Here is a 19,933-nt window from a genome sequence, read left to right on the forward strand (position 1 = left end):
CCATGTTCATCTGTGTGTATGAGTGATTGAATGATGTTTTTGTGCATGGGTGCATGAGGGTGTGTGTGCGGGTGTGTGTTTGAGGCCTTGAGTATGGCCTTCCATACCTTCCCTCTATCTTGGTGTAAATATAGCAGGATGCTAGCTATTGGTATAATAAAAGCTTTTAAATCATCAACTTTAATGTTCCACTCACTGCGCCTCTCCGTCAAGTTATTTTGGACCATTGGAATATACACTAGATGACCAAAAGTATGTGGACACCTGCTTGTTGAACATCTCATTCTAAAATCATGGTCATTAATATGGAGTTTGTCCCCTCTTTTCTGCTATAACAGCCTCCACTTTTCTGGGAAGGCTTTCCACTAGATGTTGGAACATTGCTGCGGGGACTTGCTTCAGTTCAGCCACAAGAGCATTAGTGAGGTCAGGTGCTGATGTTGGGCGATTAGGCCTGGCTCGCAATCGGCGTTCCAATTCATCCCAAAGGTCTTTGATGGAGTTGAGGTCAGGGCTCTGTGCAGGCCAGTCAAGGTCTTCCACGGCGATTTCGACAAACCATTTCTGTATGGACCTCGCTTTGTGCACAGGGACAGTGTCATGCTGAAACAGGAAAGGGCCTTTCCCAAACTGTTGCCACAAAGTTGGAAGCACATAATCGTCTGGAATGTCATTGTATGCTGTAGCGTTAAGATTTCCCTTCACTGGAACTAAGCGGCCTAGCCCGAACCATGAAAAACAGCCCCAGAACGTTATTCCTCCTCCACCAAACTTTACAGTTGGCACTATGCATTTGGGCAGGTAGCGTTCCCCTGGCATCTGCAAGAGAACACGTTTCCACTGCTCCAGAGTTCAATGGCGGTGAACTTTACACCACTATGTGGTTGCTCGCCATGGAATCCCATTTCATGATGCTCCTGACGAACAGTTCTTGAGCTTCCAGAGGCAACTCGGTAGTGAGTGTTGCAACCGAGGACAGACCATTTTAATCTCTACGCACTTCAGCACTCGGCGGTACCGTTCTGTGAGCTTGTGTGGTCTACCACTTCGCGGCTGAGTTGTTGTTTCTCCTAGACGTTTCCACTTCACAATAACAGCACTTACAGTTGACCGGGGCAGCTCTAGCAGGGCAGAAATTGGACGAACTTGCTAGAAAGGGTGCATCCTATGACGATGCCACGTTGAAAGTCACTGAGCTCTTCAGTAAGGCCATTCTACTACAAATGTTTGTCTATGGAGATTGAATGGCTGTGTGCTCGATTTTATACACCTGTCAGCAACGGGTGTGGCTGAAATAGCCGAATCCACTCATTTGAAGAGGTGTTCACATACTGCTGTACATATAGTGTCTCTCCCAGTGTGTGTTTATGTGTGTGTGTGTGTGTGTGTGTGTTTGTGAGGGTGAGGGTGAGGGTGTGTGCATGTGTGTTTACATGTTTAATTTCTCTTTGCTTTCTTTGGCTGGTAATTGTCTTCTTTGTGCTGAGTTGTGTTTGTCTGTGTTTGAGGGAGATGGAGAAAGAGTCCAACTCTAAACCCTTTTAGCTTAGCCCTGCTCTGATACAATAGGGCTGGAGACTGGGGCTTTGACTGAGTGGACTCCTACACACACACACACACACACACACACACACACACACACACACACACACACACACACACACACACACACACACACACACACACACACACACACACACACACACACACACACACACAAACCCTCTGTTGGCTTTAAGTGAAGAGATTGAGGCTGTCACAGCAGGCACGCTGCCTCTCATCTGACCTGCCCCTACGGAGGGGCCTCTATCACACACAGACACACCCACGAACGTGAGTGCATGCACACACGCACCCGCACACGCACACACACATACACACATACACGCACACACACACACACACACGTGAGCGCATGCACATACATACAAACCCCAAACACAGATCCTTGAGTTATATGAGTAGAATTCAAAGAATGTTATCAGTACAATATCAGCCTTCTGAAATGTCTTATGTGCCTAGTAATTTATGATATGTTTACACATATCTTAAAGTATGCCTCTTTATTTTGAGTGTCAGCGCATTGTGAACCCTAGGGAAAGTGTTTGGTTGGCCAAACACAGCCTGAAAGCACCACACAATAGGGTGGTTTTGAGAGATGCCTTTCGGGATGGCCAACCAACCCCTCCACTGAGGTTTTCACTCTATCTTTAAAAGAGAGATTAAAACAAACATTATGTTCTTCAGAGCACTGAGGGAAGGACAAGCCTAGTGAGTTTGACGGATTGCTGCTTTCTCCCCTCAGTACAACCTACCCTCTATCCCTCCCCCAAGCTCTCCTTCACAGCTCCTTCACACTCCCTTCTTCTGTCCCTCCTACAACCCCTTCCTCACCCTTCCCTCTTTTACAGTCTCCTCTTCTTCCCTCCCTCTCTCATTCCTTCAGCCTGCTCTGTCCTTCCCCCTCTATCTTCCCTCTCTTCTCCTACCTCTCATAACACCTCCCTGTCTCCTTCTCCCCACCTCTCCACCTCTTTAACTTCAAAGCATAGTTATTTAAATCCTTGGGAAAGTATTGATTCATTGAACAGAGTAGTAGTGCGAGGTCACCTGCCCCATTTCACCAGCCATTGCTGCCATTATCACAACTGGGTCTGGCCTGTGTGTGTGTGTGTGTGTGTGTGTGTGTGTGTGTGTGTGTGTGTGTGTGTGTGTGTGTGTGTGTGTGTGTGTGTGTGTGTGTGTGTGTGTGTGTGTGTGTGTGTGTGTGTGTGTGTGTGTGTGTGTGTGTGTGTGTGTGTTTGTGTGTGTGCGCGCAAATTCTTGCAGTATCTCGTGGGAATTTGGGACTTCACAAATTTTCTGGTGCAGAAACCTCATTAAATATATAGCTAGTTAAATCAGAGTTAAAAGCCAAAAAGATTATATTCACAATGTCACTAAGCAAAAAACAAACAAAACGACAATATCCATTCAAATGTCAAACCATGATTTTGTCATGAGTTCAGTATTATTTACTTCATTTTGCCGACCCACTACTATAGTGTATTGTCATTAGCTAGCTAGCTAGTTTTAGCAAAGGACACCAGCAGTATGATCTCTATCATTGATTCTCTTGATCCTCTCCCTGAGAATACTTTGTTCGTTATTTTTGATGTTGAGTCGTTATACACTAATATTCCACACGATGGCAGTATTGAAGGCATGGAACATTTTCTTTTGTTATGTTACCCAAATGAACAACCCTCCAGTGCATGCATTAGAACATTGGCTGAAATGGTACTCACAAATAACGATTTCATATTTCAAAACAATTTCTTTATCCAGATGAAGGGTACTGCTATGGGATCCCCCATGGCTCCTAACTATGCTAATGTGTATGTAGGTTACATGGAGAAACAGTCCATTCTCATCCTCCCAACAACAAAACATTTTTTTTTTATATTATTATTTGGAAACAGTACATTGATGATATTTTCATTTTATGGAGTGTCGATGCGAAACAGCTCCAGGCATTCCATGCTTCTTACCTCTTGTTCTGAACACCTGAGATTCGCTATGCAATCTGACACACGTCAAATAGGTTTCCTTGATCTTTTGATTTTGTGTGAGGATCATGTTCTATACACTGATCTTTACAGGAAACCCACTGATCCTAACAGTTTGTTGAGGGCTGATAGCTGTCACCCACTTCAGCCAATTCTGTCCAATCAAAATCATTTGCAAAAAACAATCAGATTTCCACAGAACCATGTTTGTGATGCAAAGAAAATTAAAGGAAAGTGGGTACAAAAATGGTCAGATCAATACTGCCATTGAGAAAATCCAAAATAAATCGAGATATGATCTCTTTCAAGGAAAGTCTCGCAAAAAGAAGGGTTCTTGCGTTCTTACTACGCGATATTCAAAGTGCTCTGAACAATTTAAGGGAATCCTTCACAAACATGTGTAATGTGTTTCCGGACCCTCCCTTGGTCATGCTCTCATAGATCAATTGGTAACCTCTGATTTACCATCCCAAAATACCCCCGCACAATGTCTCCTTGCGCCAGATGGAAACTACAAGTGTAATGGCTGCGCTCAAAGCAATGGCACTTACCAATGTAGATCCTTCAAACACCCCCAAACAGGGAAACAGATCCCAATCAAAGGTGTTATCACGTGTTCCACTAAGGCAGTTATTTATCTTATAACTTGTCCTTGTGGTAAAAATTATGTGGGTTAAACAAAGTGTGAATTAAAAGTACGAATCTCTGAGCATCGTAGCACCATTAGGTGCAAAAACTCGACGTACCCAGTTGCGGCCCACTTTTCGTTCCTTTGCTATATCGGCATCGAACACATCACCATCCCTAGGAGAGGGGGTGACCTTGACAACTTATTGTTAAAACGAGAGACCGCCTGGATCTTTAATTTGAAAGCTCGTTGCTCCCTTCGGTCTCAATGTAGACTTTGATCTGAAGCCATTCTTGTGATTATTGTGTTTTTGCTATCTATTGTAAATAATGTTTTTAGGCCTATGTAGCCAAATTGGATCTATGATCATATGTAATCCATTCATGGTTTTTATATGTTCTATTTATATCTGTAAATCAACAAATTAAATCAAGCCACTCCCTGCCATGATTATAGACACCTGCGTGTGTTCTTTCAATCTCTATAAACTAGTGACCCGCAGTGTTTGTCATTTTACCCTGATGAAGACAGCTTGTCTGTCCAAACGTTGGTTATTCAATTATTGCATCTGAGCTCCTAGAGTGTGCGGCTCTCCTTTTCTTTATCAAGTGTTCTACTCCGCTAGCCAGCACCTCCCCTAAACAGGTATGCGTTTCTTCCGCCCCCGGCTACTGTGAGAATACTTGATGATCGTTGATGGAAACAGCGTTTTGTTTTAAATGATTTGGTTTTAAGCCTTCCCCAAACCATATCCCTAAGCTTAATCACACGGAATTTACACCTAAACTCTTAACCCATTGAGTTGTTTCTTGTTTTAACCCTCCTTGTCTGGTGATCTCTTAAGTAGGGACACTTGACAAGTAGGGACACTTGTTGACTTGACATCCTTGCTAAAAGTGCTGACTTAAGAACCCCTTTGCCCTTTAACCTCTCGACAGCTGAAGGGTCAGTTTAGCCGGACCTTGGTCACATGTACGCACGAACACCAGGCCCATCTAATGCTATACTGTAATGGAAAACTGTAAATTATACAAAAAAATGTTTAAAATACATACTAAATATGTTTTACTGGATCATACTGTAAATGATGGTGCATTGTGGGGAAAAAATGTGGGTAGGGTAGAATGTATTTCGAATGGTACTGTAATTCCACCCAACAGAATTCAGTACCGTAGCTTTGGAGCGCCAAAAACCCTTTTGATCACTAGTGGGTGTATGGTATTGTTGTTTCTCTCATTACCATATTTTGAGGCGTACCTTGTAAGAGGCTACATTTGTTGAGTGAGAATGCTGTAAGCCTTTGTTAAGGCCTCTAGAAGTGCAAATGATACAAAACACCAAATGTTCATTAATATGCTGTAATGTTTGTCAACACTTTTATTAGCAGCCAACCTGCTTGCTCCAATACCTTGTAATTACAGTAAAATACTGTGAAATACAAACCCCTCCCCTTAACAAATTTAATTCACCCATTCATTCATTAATTCCGATTATGGTAACATTTACTTTTTTACAGTATAAAACAGTACATTTTACGGTACTGTACTGTATGTCATTACACAGCACATGCTTTGATACCGTATTTATATTACAGTAGGTGTACTGTAATATGAAATACAGAATTTTACTTGTAAGATGCTGTCAAAATCACGCTAACCCCTTTACAATATATAATTCAACTTCTGGAAAAACTGAAATTCTGTCTGTTAATTGTCTAACTATATCAACTTACTTAGCAGTTTTAGGTACCAGTGTTGTTTATTTTACAATCCCCAAACACACCTGATATTTATCTAGAAAGCACATGGTAACACAGTAATTACAGAATACTGTGCTAATATCTAGTTACAATAATAGTGCATTGCACTATACTGTATATGTCCCATATCAAACCCTTCTAGATAGTCCTTTGTGATGTACTTGACTGTATTGTGGGGAGAAACGTTGGATCTTTTCTGGGAATTAGGAATTAGTAGTTAGAGGCCCACGTTTGCTGCCTTTGTGCCCATTTTCTACCCCTTGACCCTTGACCCTTGCCCCAGTCAACCACCCTTCTTCTTCAACCCTTCTGCTTCACACCTGGGTTCAAATACTATTTGCTGTATTTCAATTACTTTCAGATACATATTTGAAAATAAATATAAAAATAAACAAATGAATATGAACATTTATATTTGAAATACAAATATTTAAATACACATGTATTTTAACGAGAAGGGTGTAATTTCAAACTGCAATTATGGGTGCCTTCTGATATTGGGCGTTTCTTGATATCAAGTTACACCCACTACTGCTCACCATTGTTCCGTGGGCGTATGTTTCACGCCGGGGACAACAGTTGTTGACAACTGTAGCATTGTAGCTAAACCTAACTATTTTCCTAACCTTTGTCCTCAGTCTCCTAACCTGCCAGGCTAATTCACCTAACCTGTCAGGTTAGTTATCTTAACCTGCTATGTAATCAAATCATTTGTGTCGAGAAAGCATCAGCCTCATAACACCGGAACGGACCAATGGTAGGTATCAATGAGCTTTTCCTGATATCAGGGAACACCCATGAATTCTGATCTGCTACTACACCACATTCATTTCAACCCCGGTCTGATCTGCTTCATGTCTCTGTCTCTTTCTCTCTTGTGCTCTGTCGCTCTCTCTCTCGGTCTTGCTCTCTCTGTCTCTCTCTCACTCTGTCTCTCTCTCACTCTGTCTCTCTCTCTCTCGCTCTCTTGCTCTCTCGCTTCTCGCTCTCGCTCTCCCATCCCTTCCTCCTACCATTTCACCCCACTTGTCTCCTCCCCTACTGACAATGCCTGGGGTAGGGCGGAAATGGAGAGTGTGTGTATGTGTGTATGTGTGTGTGTCTACAGTAAGTGGGAGTGGAGGGAGCGGCAGTTGAACATTCCAGGAATCCGTCCATGGTGGAGACTCATGGTTTTGTGATTGTGTCCGCTGAGGAGAGGAGAAGAGGGGAAGGGATGTCTAACCCACTGCTTAACTCTAGAGACATTCCCTGAAAAACTGCCTACACACACACACACACACACACACACACACACACGCGCCTACACACACACACACACACACACACACACACACACACACACACACACACACACACACACACACACACACACACACACACACACACACACACACACACACACACACACACACACACACACACACAGCAACACATTTATAAACGAACACCATATGGAGTTTCTTTCCAAAACTCTATATGTCCATTTTCAGAAATGTTGGTTTATTGTTTAAAGAAATTATGAGAGATTGGTGTGTTTTTTCACTATCTAATCATGACATGTATTTGTTTGAAATCTATCACTTGATGGTTTCATTACAGAGAGACAAATAATGTTTTTTTTTTTTAAACTATATATTTCTACCTCACGCTCAGAGAAATAAGTAGCACTGCTAGGTTTTACACAGTCAAATATAACAAATATATACATTTTTAATAAAGTACTGTATAAATGATACATTGGTGACATACATATATAATCTAAAAAATGAATCCAGTATTATGAGCTCTGTATGTAAAACATCTACGTTAGCTTATTTAGCAGAGGCTCTTATCCAGAGTGATTGACAGTTCATTCATCTGAAGATAGCTAGGTGAGACAACCATGTATCACAGTCAGATATACAGGATACGTACATTCCATTCTAGCTAAACGATGGATTTAGAGTTTTGAAAGAAAAGCACATTTAATACACCTAAAATCTATGAATAAAAAATCTGAACAGTAATATTTTACACACACATGAGAAATCATTTCTGGTGAAAAAAAACACAAATGTGAAAAATTGGTGGATATAGCATTTTGGAAAGAAACTCATCTTATCACAGTATTCCCTATTTCCCATCCCAACACACAAATATGAGCAGTTTTCTGCACATTCAGTGTAAAGCTCCTTGACACTACACACACACACACACACACACACACACACACACACACACACACACACACACACACACACACACACACACACACACACACACACTTTCTTTTACATTGCACCAGGATCTCTATGGAAGTGTTTCCTTGGATACACCTACAGTATATGTGTGAATGTGTGGGTGAGTGATATGGTATTTTAAGGATTCAACAGTTGTCTGCTACACTCTCATATTCTGAATGGTAGTGAGCCAGCCAGGTAACCCATGATACAAGTCAGTATTAAATGTGAGCGCTGTTACCTTCAAGTAGGTTTTGGTTTTGCTAGGGTGTTGTGGACATGGATGGCGGATGGGTAAGCATCTGCCTCTGGTGCCAAAGTATGCATGTTCAAATCCAACGATAGATAGTTGTTGTTGAGATTTATCCCAAACCTTAACCATTACCTTAACCATTCAGAGTTAATGCCTAACCTTAAGATTTCAGAGTTAATGCCTAACCTTAACCCTAACATTAAAAATGTGGAGATAATGCGTAAAGTTAACTTTAAACACTTTGGAATGTTATGTTTGGAACAACTTAAACATGGATGAACGTCTAATTCTGATGTGAGACTGTGAGAGCTAGTTGAGGAAGCAGGGTGTTTTCCTGATTAGACCTTCCTTCGCTACGGTTCTCTCCCTAAAATGGATGCTCTCACAGACAGCGGCTCTAATTCAGTATTTTATATTCCACAACACAAGATCCTCATTTGTCTTCTCAAACATCACACACACACACGTCCGTCCTCTCTGCGTGCACGTGGGTGGAAGGAGAAGGAGAGGATGAACGAAAAAAGAGAGAGAAAAGAGAGTACCAACTCCTAAACCTTTCCTCCTGGCTGGCAGAGGAGAGGAGAGCAAGTCTTTTTGTTCTTTCCTCCTCCTCTCCTCTCCTTTTATCTGCGCCGGGTTAGCCGTGGCGCTGCAGCTGTCTCATTGTGCCCCCTTGCCCCCTCTCGCTCTGTGCTGCTGTTGTGTGGACGCAGACAGATGGTTGCAGTTTGTCCTGAGTGGGTGGGTGAGCCTCGTTTCCTGTGCTCCTCAGGCCTCCACCACCTCCACCACCAGCAGCAGCACCTCCGAAGTGCAACAATCCGACCAGGGGCCACAACAGGGGCCACATTTGATAGCAAACAAGGGGCTGCTTCCTTCTCCTCCTCCTCTCCTCTTCCACTTCTCCTCCCACCTCCCCTTCCACCACCCCCGCCATCTTTCCTCCGTCCGCCCACACTCCCCCAGCAGCCCTCTGAGGCCGGGCCCCTGATGGCCCCTGGATTGCGGGCTGGGGGACCCCTCGCAGCGCTCCACTCACACTCAGAGGAGCTGGCTATGAATGTAGAAGAGAATCCTGAGGGTCCCGAGCCCTCTGAGCCCCCACCAGAGGTAAGCAGAAACATCCATGTTCACCCCGGGTGGAAGTTGGCCCTTAAGACACTGATCTAGGATCAGTTTATCCTCACTAGATTATAACCTTAACAATGAGGAGGAGGAATGTAAACCTGACTTGAAATCAGTGTCCAGGGGCAACTTCATCCTACTCCTTCTGTTTTATACCCTGGCAGTAAGGGTGGGGTTGGTAGGGGGTTGTATACCCCTGGGGGTCATATCTCCCTCCTATTCTAGCTGACTGTGTGGAATATGTTGTGTTTCCTGCTCTTGTTACCTGTGTTATTACCGGTGATATCTATTTGTCTGTCTAACCTGTCTGTCACACCTGTCTGTCCAACCTGTCTGTCCAACCTGTCTGTCACACCTGTCTGTCACACCTGTCTGTCCATTCTGTCTGTCTAACCTGTCTGTCTAACCTGTCTGTCACACCTGTCTGTCCATTCTGTCTGTCTAACCTGTCTGTCTAACCTGTCTGTCTAACCTGTCTGTCCAACCTGTCTGTCTAACCTGTCTGTCACACCTGTCTGTCTAACCTGTCTGTCTAACCTGTCTGTCACACCTGTCTGTCTAACCTGTCTGTCTAACCTGTCTGTCTAACCTGTCTGTCCAAGCTGTCTGTCCAACCTGTCTGTCACACCTGTCTGTCTAACCTGTCTGTCTAACCTGTCTGTCCAACCTGTCTGTCTAACCTGTCTGTCCAACCTGTCTGTCTAACCTGTCTGTCCAACCTGTCTGTCCAACCTGTCTGTCCAAAATGTCTGTCCATTCTGTCTGTCTAACCTGTCTGTCTAACCTGTCTGTCTAACCTGTCTGTCCATTCTGTCTGTCCATTCTGTCTGTCTAACCTGTCTGTCTAACCTGTCTGTCTAACCTGTCTGTCCAACCTGTCTGTCCAACCTGTCTGTCTAACCTGTCTGTCACACCTGTCTGTCCAACCTGTCTGTCCATTCTGTCTGTCTAACCTGTCTGTCTAACCTGTCTGTCCAACCTGTCTGTCTAACCTGTCTGTCCAACCTGTCTGTCCAACCTGTCTGTCCAAAATGTCTGTCCATTCTGTCTGTCCATTCTGTCTGTCTAACCTGTCTGTCTAACCTGTCTGTCTAACCTGTCTGTCCAACCTGTCTGTCACACCTGTCTGTCCATTCTGTCTGTCTAACTTGTCTGTCTAACCTGTCTGTCACACCTGTCTGTCCATTCTGTCTGTCTAACCTGTCTGTCTAACCTGTCTGTCACACCTGTCTGTCCATTCTGTCTGTCTAACCTGTCTGTCTAACCTGTCTGTCCAACCTGTCTGTGTGTCTTTGTTCCTTTCTCATTTCCTCTGGGTGTTTTTTCATGATTTTATTACCCTTTAATTCTATGATTTTTCTTATGCACAACGTCTTAACAAAAGCCCATCGACTACATCTACAACCTAGATTGCATACATCTAGTTCAGAGTTAATGGGAATTAGTTAGCAGTGATACTAGATGTAATGTTAGGGGCCTGGTGAAACAATGTGGTCCTATAGATGCTTTACATAACAGAAAGATTTCAGGACTGAATAGAATCAATATCGCTAGACAATAAGAGGGTCAAGAAATTACCTTCTCCATTCTGCCACTGTGGGTGTGTGAGGGTGGGTGGATGGGCATGCGCGCACACGTGTGTGTGTGTGTGTGTGTGTGTGTGTGTGTGTGTGTGTGTGTGTGTGTGTGTGTGTGTGTGTGTGTGTGTGTGTGTGTGTGTGTGTGTGTGTGTGTGTGTGTGTGTAGGAGCAGTGATTGGTTTCAGTGGACTTCCCTCCCTACAAGCGTCTTTATCTCTGTGGACAAGCCATCTGTTTGCCCAGACCATGGTGTTCTGTTCTTCAAGGAGGGAGGGAGGGATGGTTAGTGGAGGTGGAGGAGGAGGGGTAGGCTTTAGTTTGGGGATGAACACACACACCTATAGGGAGGGGTCGTTGAACAAACAAAAGTGAATCTGTAACCCCCATCCAGAGATACGAATAAATATTGAATACCCTATTGTCGTCGCCCTCAACCCCCCCCCGTCTCTTTCTATGTCTCTCTTGTTCTCTCGCTCTCCATTTGTCTCTCTCTTTATCTTCATTTCTCTCTCCCTCCACCTGTTACGTTATGGTAAAAGGAGTACAGGGTGATTGTGTTGCAATTCCACACTGACCACACACTACAGCCCTTAGATCAGACCACACACTACAGCCCTTAGATCAGACCACACACTACAGCCCATAGATCAGACCACACACTACAGCCCTCAGATCAGACCACACACTACAGCCCATAGATCAGACCACACACTACAGCCCTCAGATCAGACCACACACTACAGCCCTTAGATCAGACCACACACTACAGCCCTCAGATCAGACCACACACTACAGCCCTCAGATCAGACCACACACTACAGCCCTTAGATCAGACCACACACTACAGCCCTCAGATCAGACCACACACTACAGCCCTTAGATCACACCACACACTACAGCCCTTAGATCAGACCACACACTACAGCCCTCAGATCAGACCACACACTACAGCCCTTAGATCAGACCACACACTACAGCCCTTAGATCAGACCACACACTACAGCCCTTAGATCAGACCACACACTACAGCCCTCAGATCAGACCACACACTACAGCCCTTAGATCAGACCAAACACTACAGCCCTTAGATCAGACCACACACTACAGCCCTTAGATCAGACCACACACTACAGCCCTTAGATCAGACCACACACTACACACTAGAGCCCTTAGATCAGACCACACACTACAGCCCTTAGATCAGACCACACACTACAGCCCTTAGATCAGACCACACACTACAGCCCTTAGATCAGACCACACACTACAGCCCTTAGATCAGACCACACACTACAGCCCTTAGATCAGACCACACACTACACACTAGAGCCCTTAGATCAGACCACACACTACAGCCCATAGATCAGACCACACACTACAGCCCTTAGATCAGACCACACACTACAGCCCTTAGATCCGACAACACACTACAGCCTTTAGATCAGACCACACACTACAGCCCTTAGATCAGACCACACTGACCACACACTAGAGCCCTTAGATCAGACCACACACTACAGCCCTTAGATCCGACCACACACTACAGCCTTTAGATCAGACCACACACTACAGCCCTTAGATCCGACCACACACTACAGCCCTTAGATCAGACCACACACTACAGCCCTCAGATCAGACTACACACTACAGCCCTTAGATCAGACCACACACTACAGCCCTCAGATCAGACCACACACTACAGCCCTCAGATCAGACCACACACTACAGCCCTTAGATGAGATCAGACCACACACTACAGCCCTCAGATCAGACCACACACTACAGCCCTCAGATCAGACCATACACTACAGCCCTCAGATCAGACCACACACTACAGCCCTCAGATCAGACCACACACTACAGCCCTCAGATCAGATCAGACCACACACTACAGCCCTCAGATCAGACCATACACTACAGCCCTCAGATCAGACCACACACTACAGCCCTCAGATCAGACCACACACTACAGCCCTCAGATCAGATCAGACCACACACTACAGCCCTCAGATCAGACCACACACTACAGCCCTCAGATCAGACCACACACTACAGCCCTCAGATCAGACCACACACTACAGCCCTCAGATCAGACCACACACTACAGCCCTCAAATCAGACCACACACTACAGCCCTCAGATCAGATCAGACCACACACTACAGCCCTCAGATCAGACCACACACTACAGCCCTCAGATCAGACCACACACTACAGCCCTCAGATGATCAGACCACACACTACAGCCCTCAGATCAGACCACACACTATAGCCCTCAGATCAGACCACACACTACAGCCCTCAGATCAGACCACACACTACAGCCCTCAGGTCAGACCACACACTACAGCCCTCAGATCAGACCACACACTACAGACCTCAGATCAGACCACACACTACAGCCCTCAGATCAGACCACACACTACTGCCCTCAGATCAGATCAGACCACACACTACAGCCCTCAGATCAGACCACACACTACAGCCCTCAGATCAGACCACACACTACAGCCCTCAGATCAGACCACACCCAAACACTGATCTCTTTTTCATCTCTGTTTCGAATTATGTGTTTGTTTATTTGAGTTATTAATCCATTAATTATTTCTTTGCTTTCTGACTTTTTCTCTCTTTAACACTTTGTCTTCTTTATGTGCCTTTTGTTTTGTCAACTATGTGGGAATGTTGTGTGAATGTTGTGTGTGTGTGTGAATGTTTTGTGTGTGTGTATGTCTCTCTCTTTCTGTATGAGTGTGTTCACAGCTTGCCTTACCTTGCCTGCATGCCCAAAGAATATTCTTCCATACATTACATTAAAGCCAGGGTGTTTGTGTGTGTTAACTGTGCATCCTGTGTTGCAGGATGAAGAGAATTCTAAGCAGGGATACAACACAGGTAAGTATGGTGCCTAGAATGGGTTAATTTTAGATAGCATATACATTATCAATTCCTTAGACCATATTTCACCACTCTCAGTATAGGTAGGAATTATTTTTCTGATACACTACATAAGTGGTGGTGGTTCTCACCTCTTTATCTCTCACTCTCTTTCCTTCCCACACTCTTTCTTTACTCTCTCTCCTCCTCTTTTCCCTCCTACCCCCTCCTCTCTTCCCCCTATATCTCTCATTCTCCCCTCCTCCTCCTCCCTCTCTCTCCTTCTTCTGCTCCTCTCTCTCAGTTCTGGAGTGTGGTCCATCTCCCATGGAGGGGGATCAGATGGCTGAAGGGAGGCATGGTGTGTCCAGTGTGGACGTGTCAGAAGGTAGAGGGAGAGGGGCCTTTTCGGGGCCTGCTTGGCCACAGGAGCTGGCCTGCTCCCTGTGCAAACGGCTGTTCAGCAGCCTGGAACATCTCAGGGAGCACGAGTACCGCCACACCCTGTCTCTCACGGCCCTCTCCCTGGACTGGCCTGACCCGCAAGGCCCCTTAGCCGACCACCACCACAACCAGACTCAGGCCTACTCTCAGGGTCCCATTCATTCCCAGTCTCTCTATTGCCTCCCGGTGGCCGAGCATTTTCCACCACGGTACCTCTGCTCCCAGTGTCCAGCCACCTTCACACTCAAGTCCAACGCAGACCGGCATGAGAAGACCATCCACTTCAAGAGGAAGCTGATGCAGTGCACCTACTGTCTGAAACAGTTCAGAGACCGTACTGATCTACACAGACACCTCTCCTCCGTACACTCCAGAGAGAGAGGCCACTCTTGCCCAGCCTGTGCCAAGGCATTCAGTACCCAGAAGAACCTGGCCACGCACGTCAAGGTGTGCTGCCAGCTGGGGGTAGAGTCAGGGAGAGGGGTCGGCATGGGGGTGGGGCAGGGTGGGGTTACCGAGAGACTGTGGGGCTTGCATCATGAGATGAAGGTAGATGCCCATAGCAACCATAATAATCATCATCACCATGTGAATGTGGTCGATTGAGCGTGGATGAATACAGAGATATAGAGAGTAGACACACACACACACACACACACACACACACACACACACACACACACACACACACACACACACACACACACACACACACACACACACACACACACAAAGACACTATACCCATGTCGATGAATGACCTGTGGTCTCATTGCACTGAAGAGGATCACTTCCTCCCTAAACCTGTATCTCTCTTCCCATTGGATGAGAGTAGATCTGAGCAGGCCCAATATGGGTTATATGTAAGAGCACTTATATATTTTCTACAACCGGAGTAATATTTGTACATCAATAAGATTAAAGACTGATCTTTCATCAAAAGTTTGGTTTTTACATACACTACATCACCAAAAGTATGTGGACACCTGCTCGTCGAACATCTCATTCCAAAATCATGGTCAGTAATATAGAGTTGGTCCCTCTTTGCTGCTATAACAGCCTCCACTCTTCTTGGAAGGCTTTCCACTAGATGTTGGAACATTACTGTGGGGACTTGCTTCCATTCTGCAACAAGAGCGTTAGTGAGTTCGGGCACTGATGTTGGGCGATTAGGCCTGGCTCGCAGTCACCATTCCAATTCATCCCAAAGGTGTTCAATGGGGTTGAGGTCAGGGCTCTGTGCAGGCCAGTCAAGGTCTTCCATGGCGATCTCAACAAGCCATTTCTGTATGGACCTCGCTTTGTGCATGGGGGCCTTCCCCAAACTGTTACCACAAAGCTGGATACACATAATCGTCTAGAATGTCATTGTATGCTGTAGCATTAAGATTTCCCTTCACTGGATCTAAGCGGCCTATCCCGAACCATGAAAAACAGCCCCAGACCATTATTCCTCATCCACCAAACTTTACAGTTGGTGCTATGCATTCAGGAAGTTAGCGTTCTCCTGGCATTCGTCAAACCCAGATTTGTCCGTCGGACTGCCAGATGGTGAAGCGTGATTCATCACTCCAGAGAATGTGTCTACTGCTCCAGAGTCCAATGGCGGCAAGCTTAACACCACTCCAGCCAACGCTTGGCATTGCGCAATGTGATCTTAGGCTTGTGTGCGGCTGCTTGGCCATGGAAACCCATTTCATGAAGCTCCTGACGAACAGTTCTTGTGCTTCCAGAGGCAGTTTGGAACTCGGTAGTGAGTGTTGCAACCGAGGACAGACCATTTTTGCGCACTTCAGCACTCGGCGGTCCTGTTCTGTGCACTTGTTTGGCCTACCACATGGTGGCTGAGCCGTTGTTGCTCCTAGACATTTCCACTTCACAATAACAGCACTTACAGTTGACCGGGGCAGCTCTAGCAGGGCAGAAATTTGATGAACTAACTTGTTGGAAAGGTGGCATCCTATGACGGTGCCACGTTGAGCTCTTCAGTAAGGCTATTCTACTGCCAATGTTTGTCTATGGAGATTACATGGCTGTGTGCTCCTGTCAGCAACAGGTGTGGCTGAAATAGCCGAATCCACTAATTTGAAGGGGTGTCCACATACTTTTGTAAATACTGTACAGTGTATGTAGGCGGCGGCCTATATTTTGAAGAAGCCTTTAGGCATCTTTTTAAAAACCACAATTGCTATGCAAAGTGACCAGTGAAAATGTACTGTAACGGCTCACCTGAGTTCCAGCTTTGTTTTATTATGTATCAATATGTGTCTGTTTGTCTGTCTGTTTGTCATTCTGTACAGCTGTCACTTGCTTATGGAGTGCATTGATTGAATGATCAGGGGTGCTCATATCGCATTGTTGGTGCTGTTGTTGGAAATAGCTCTGGGTAGAATCAGGTCTAGAATCAGCTTACCTTTGTTAAATCCTCATCGTTACCATTAGGGGGAAAGCACAAAACTGACCTTAGAGTGTATAGCGAAACCTTTCTTCTTCTACTTGGGTTCTTGTGGTGTTTATTCTATCCCCCAGCCCCCTGTCTCCCGCTGTGTCACCAGTCAGGGCTCAGCTGAAGCTCTCTTCTCCATATTAGGAAGGGAGATTTGGATCTCCTACTCTTTACATCCCACTAAAACTGCTCATAAACTGACCCCTAGTCACCACACATCAGCACCACCTGCAGGTAATCCTATATACTACACATTCCCTGTCAGCGTTGATTCTGTACACTAACATCAGAGGTTTGTTCTGGGAGCGGAGTGCCCTAACCCTATCCAGTCTGAAACAATGCTACAATAATCTGTTTTTAACCTTTATTCAAATCAGGAAGTGTCATTGAGATAACACATGTCAGATGTAAGAACAGAGGACCGTCATACATTCAGAGCAGGCCTACAATAAGTTCACATGTGACACATACAACAGCCCTGAGAGGGTAACATTCACACAAATTGTCTTGCACTGAAGTATGCCTAGTTGGATTTGAGGAAAGGTATTGATCTATGTTTCTGCACACGGAGTTCCTCTCCTTTATCTGTTTTGATAAAGCTTTTTGGGCTTCCGAGTGGCGCAGTGGTCTAAGGCACTGCATTTCAGTGCAAGAGGCATCACCACAGACCCTGGTTTAATTCTGGGCTGTATCACAACCGGCCAAGATCGGGAGTCCCATAGGGCGGCGCACAGTTGTTAGGGGAGTGTTTGGCCGAGGTAGGCTGTCATTGTAAATAAGAATTTGTTCTTAACTGACTTGCCAAGTTAAATGAAGGTTAAATAAATTCTATGTAGGAAGTTGACTGGTGAACACAGGTGTCTGTGAAGGGCATTTGGCATGTTTTCCTACATCCGTCCTGTGTTGTTTTTAGATCAGTGGAGATGAAAGGAGTACCAAGCCACTTAAAACAATGCAGACATGCTGGCGGGGGTTGGGGAGGGGTTAGGGTTAGAGTTGTTTCAACTTCCTTTCTCTCTGTGCGCTGACCCCAATCCTCCTAACCCCCTCTATAAGCCCAGCTGATGGAGAATAGTAATTGGCTCTTCTCAGCTCCAGCCCTCACTGACCTACGACCCCTCCTTGGGACGACCCCTCCTTGGGTTAAAGTTGGGGCGGCAGGTAGCCTAGTGGTTAGGACGTTAGACTAGTAACCGAAAGGTTGCAAGATCGAATCCCTGAGATGACAAGGTAAAAATCTGTCGTTCTGCCCCTGAACAAGGCAGTTAACCCACTGTTCCTAGGCTGTCATTGAAAATAAGAATTTGTTCTTAACTGACTTGCCTAGTTAAATAAAGGTAAAAAAAGAAAAAAGTTAGGGTTTAGGGTAGGGACATCCCAAGGATCCCTGATAACACTAAGAGGAAGTGGGCAGAGGAGGGCCATGACTTCTCTGACGTCATAGGAACAAGTGGAAAGTCCGGGAGGAAGGGGAAGGATTGGAGGGGATGGGGGAGGTTTGAAGGGTAAGGATTGGAGGGGCAGGGGGAGGCTTGAAGGGTAAGGATTGGAGGGGGAGGGTTGAAGGGTAAGGATTAGAGGGGGAGGATGAAGCGTAAGGATTGGAGGGGAAGGATTGAAGGGTAACGATTGGAGGGGGAGGATTGAAGCGTAAGGATTGGAGGGGGAGGAATGAAGGGTAAGGATTGGAGGGGGAGGATTGAAGGGTAAGGATTGGAGGGGGAGGAATGAAGGGTAACGATTGGAGGGGGAGGATGAAGCGTAAGGATTGGAGGGGGAGGATGAAGTGTAAGGATTGGAGGGGGAGGGTTGAAGGTTAAGGATTGGAGGGGGAGGATTGAAGGGTAAGGATTGGAGGGGGAGGTTGAAGGGTAAGGATTGGAGGGGGAGGATGAAGTGTAAGGATTGTAGGGGGAGGGTTGAAGGTTAAGGATTGGAGGGGGAGGTTGAAGGGTAAGGATTGGAGGGGGAGGATGAAGCGTAAGGATTGGAGGGGAAGGGGGAGGATTGGAGAGGGATGGGTAGAAAAAGGAGTGGAAAGAGAGAGAGGCAGTGAGAAGATGGGGGAGGGAGATAGAGGTTAGATGGTGTTGTCTGAGAGGTTCAGAGTGTCCATTGTAACATAGTCACAGTCTGTGGTTGATATACTGTTTGAATTAGTGTAGGGCTACAGACAGGGAGTAATGCTTGTGGATGGCAGGGTGGGACTAGGAACTAGGACAAACCTATCACTTACTGTATCTTAAATGGAATTCCTTTTAGACTGTTTGTCTTCCTCCTGCTTGTTACTGCATGAAAACAAGGTGCGTTGAAGGCTTTTTGCATGTATAATTTGGTCATTGGATTGATGCTATTTCAGTAACTGAATTATAGAACCACAAAGCTCTCTCTCTCTCTTTCTCTGTCTGGCGGTCCTTAAGGACAAACTTGTCACAGTGTTTGAGTGGTCTGACACACTCTCTGAGAGCTAGGACTCTTAAAATAGGAATTAGAATACTAGAATACCTCCACTTCCTCATTCTGAGATAAAAAGTGTATTTTTCTGTCTGTTTGATGTGACTGTAATATAGTTGTATAGGGAAGTTAGCTGTCATGTCCTAATTTTATGGAAGTGCATCAACCAATGAACTAATCAACCGACCACTCATTCAATCAAATTTGGATTCATACAGCACTTTTTACAAACGCAGCTGACCCAAAAAGCAAGCCGGATGTCAAACCCCAAAGAGCAATGACAATCTAAAGCTGTGTTTGTCAGTCTAGGTCAATGTGTGTCCTGTCTGTGCCCATACCCTTCCATGGAACCTTATGGAGATCCTTTTAAATTATGAAAGTATTCTAATTCCTAATGTAATGCATCAACCATTATGACTGGGGGGTCATTTGAGACGTGTCCCAAATGTCATTTTGGTGTTTTCCACATAACCAGGTATGAGAACAGACCAACATGTTAAGTGGAACTTGTCCCTGAGCTGGCCTCAGAGAGAATGAATGTTCTGGCCTATGGTCAAAACAGGAAAACAGCCTAGGCTACTCTCATGTGAACCAGACT

The 19,933-nt window shown here is 45.4% G+C and overlaps 1 protein-coding gene across 4 annotated transcripts in view; it reads left to right on the top strand.

Annotated features, from left to right (window-relative positions):
• LOC106566585 (zinc finger and BTB domain-containing protein 46) overlaps nt 1–19,933 on the top strand; it is a 120,621-nt gene that overhangs the window by 87,954 nt on the left and 12,734 nt on the right. For 2 of the 4 annotated variants that reach the window (XM_014134725.2, XM_045693022.1), the window contains exons 5-7: nt 9,183–9,520; nt 13,976–14,009; nt 14,296–15,809. The exons of the other annotated variants lie outside the window; for them this stretch is intronic. In XM_014134725.2, coding sequence (XP_013990200.1) covers nt 9,183–9,520; nt 13,976–14,009; nt 14,296–15,041 — 1,118 coding nt within the window. In that variant the 3' untranslated portion in view covers nt 15,042–15,809. Of the gene's footprint in view, nt 1–9,182; nt 9,521–13,975; nt 14,010–14,295; nt 15,810–19,933 lie in introns of those variants that run through there. 4 annotated transcript variants of the gene reach the window in all.

The sequence above is a fragment of the Salmo salar genome, chromosome ssa13 (assembly GCF_905237065.1).
Source record: "Salmo salar chromosome ssa13, Ssal_v3.1, whole genome shotgun sequence".
NCBI classification, from domain to species: domain Eukaryota; kingdom Metazoa; phylum Chordata; class Actinopteri; order Salmoniformes; family Salmonidae; genus Salmo; species Salmo salar.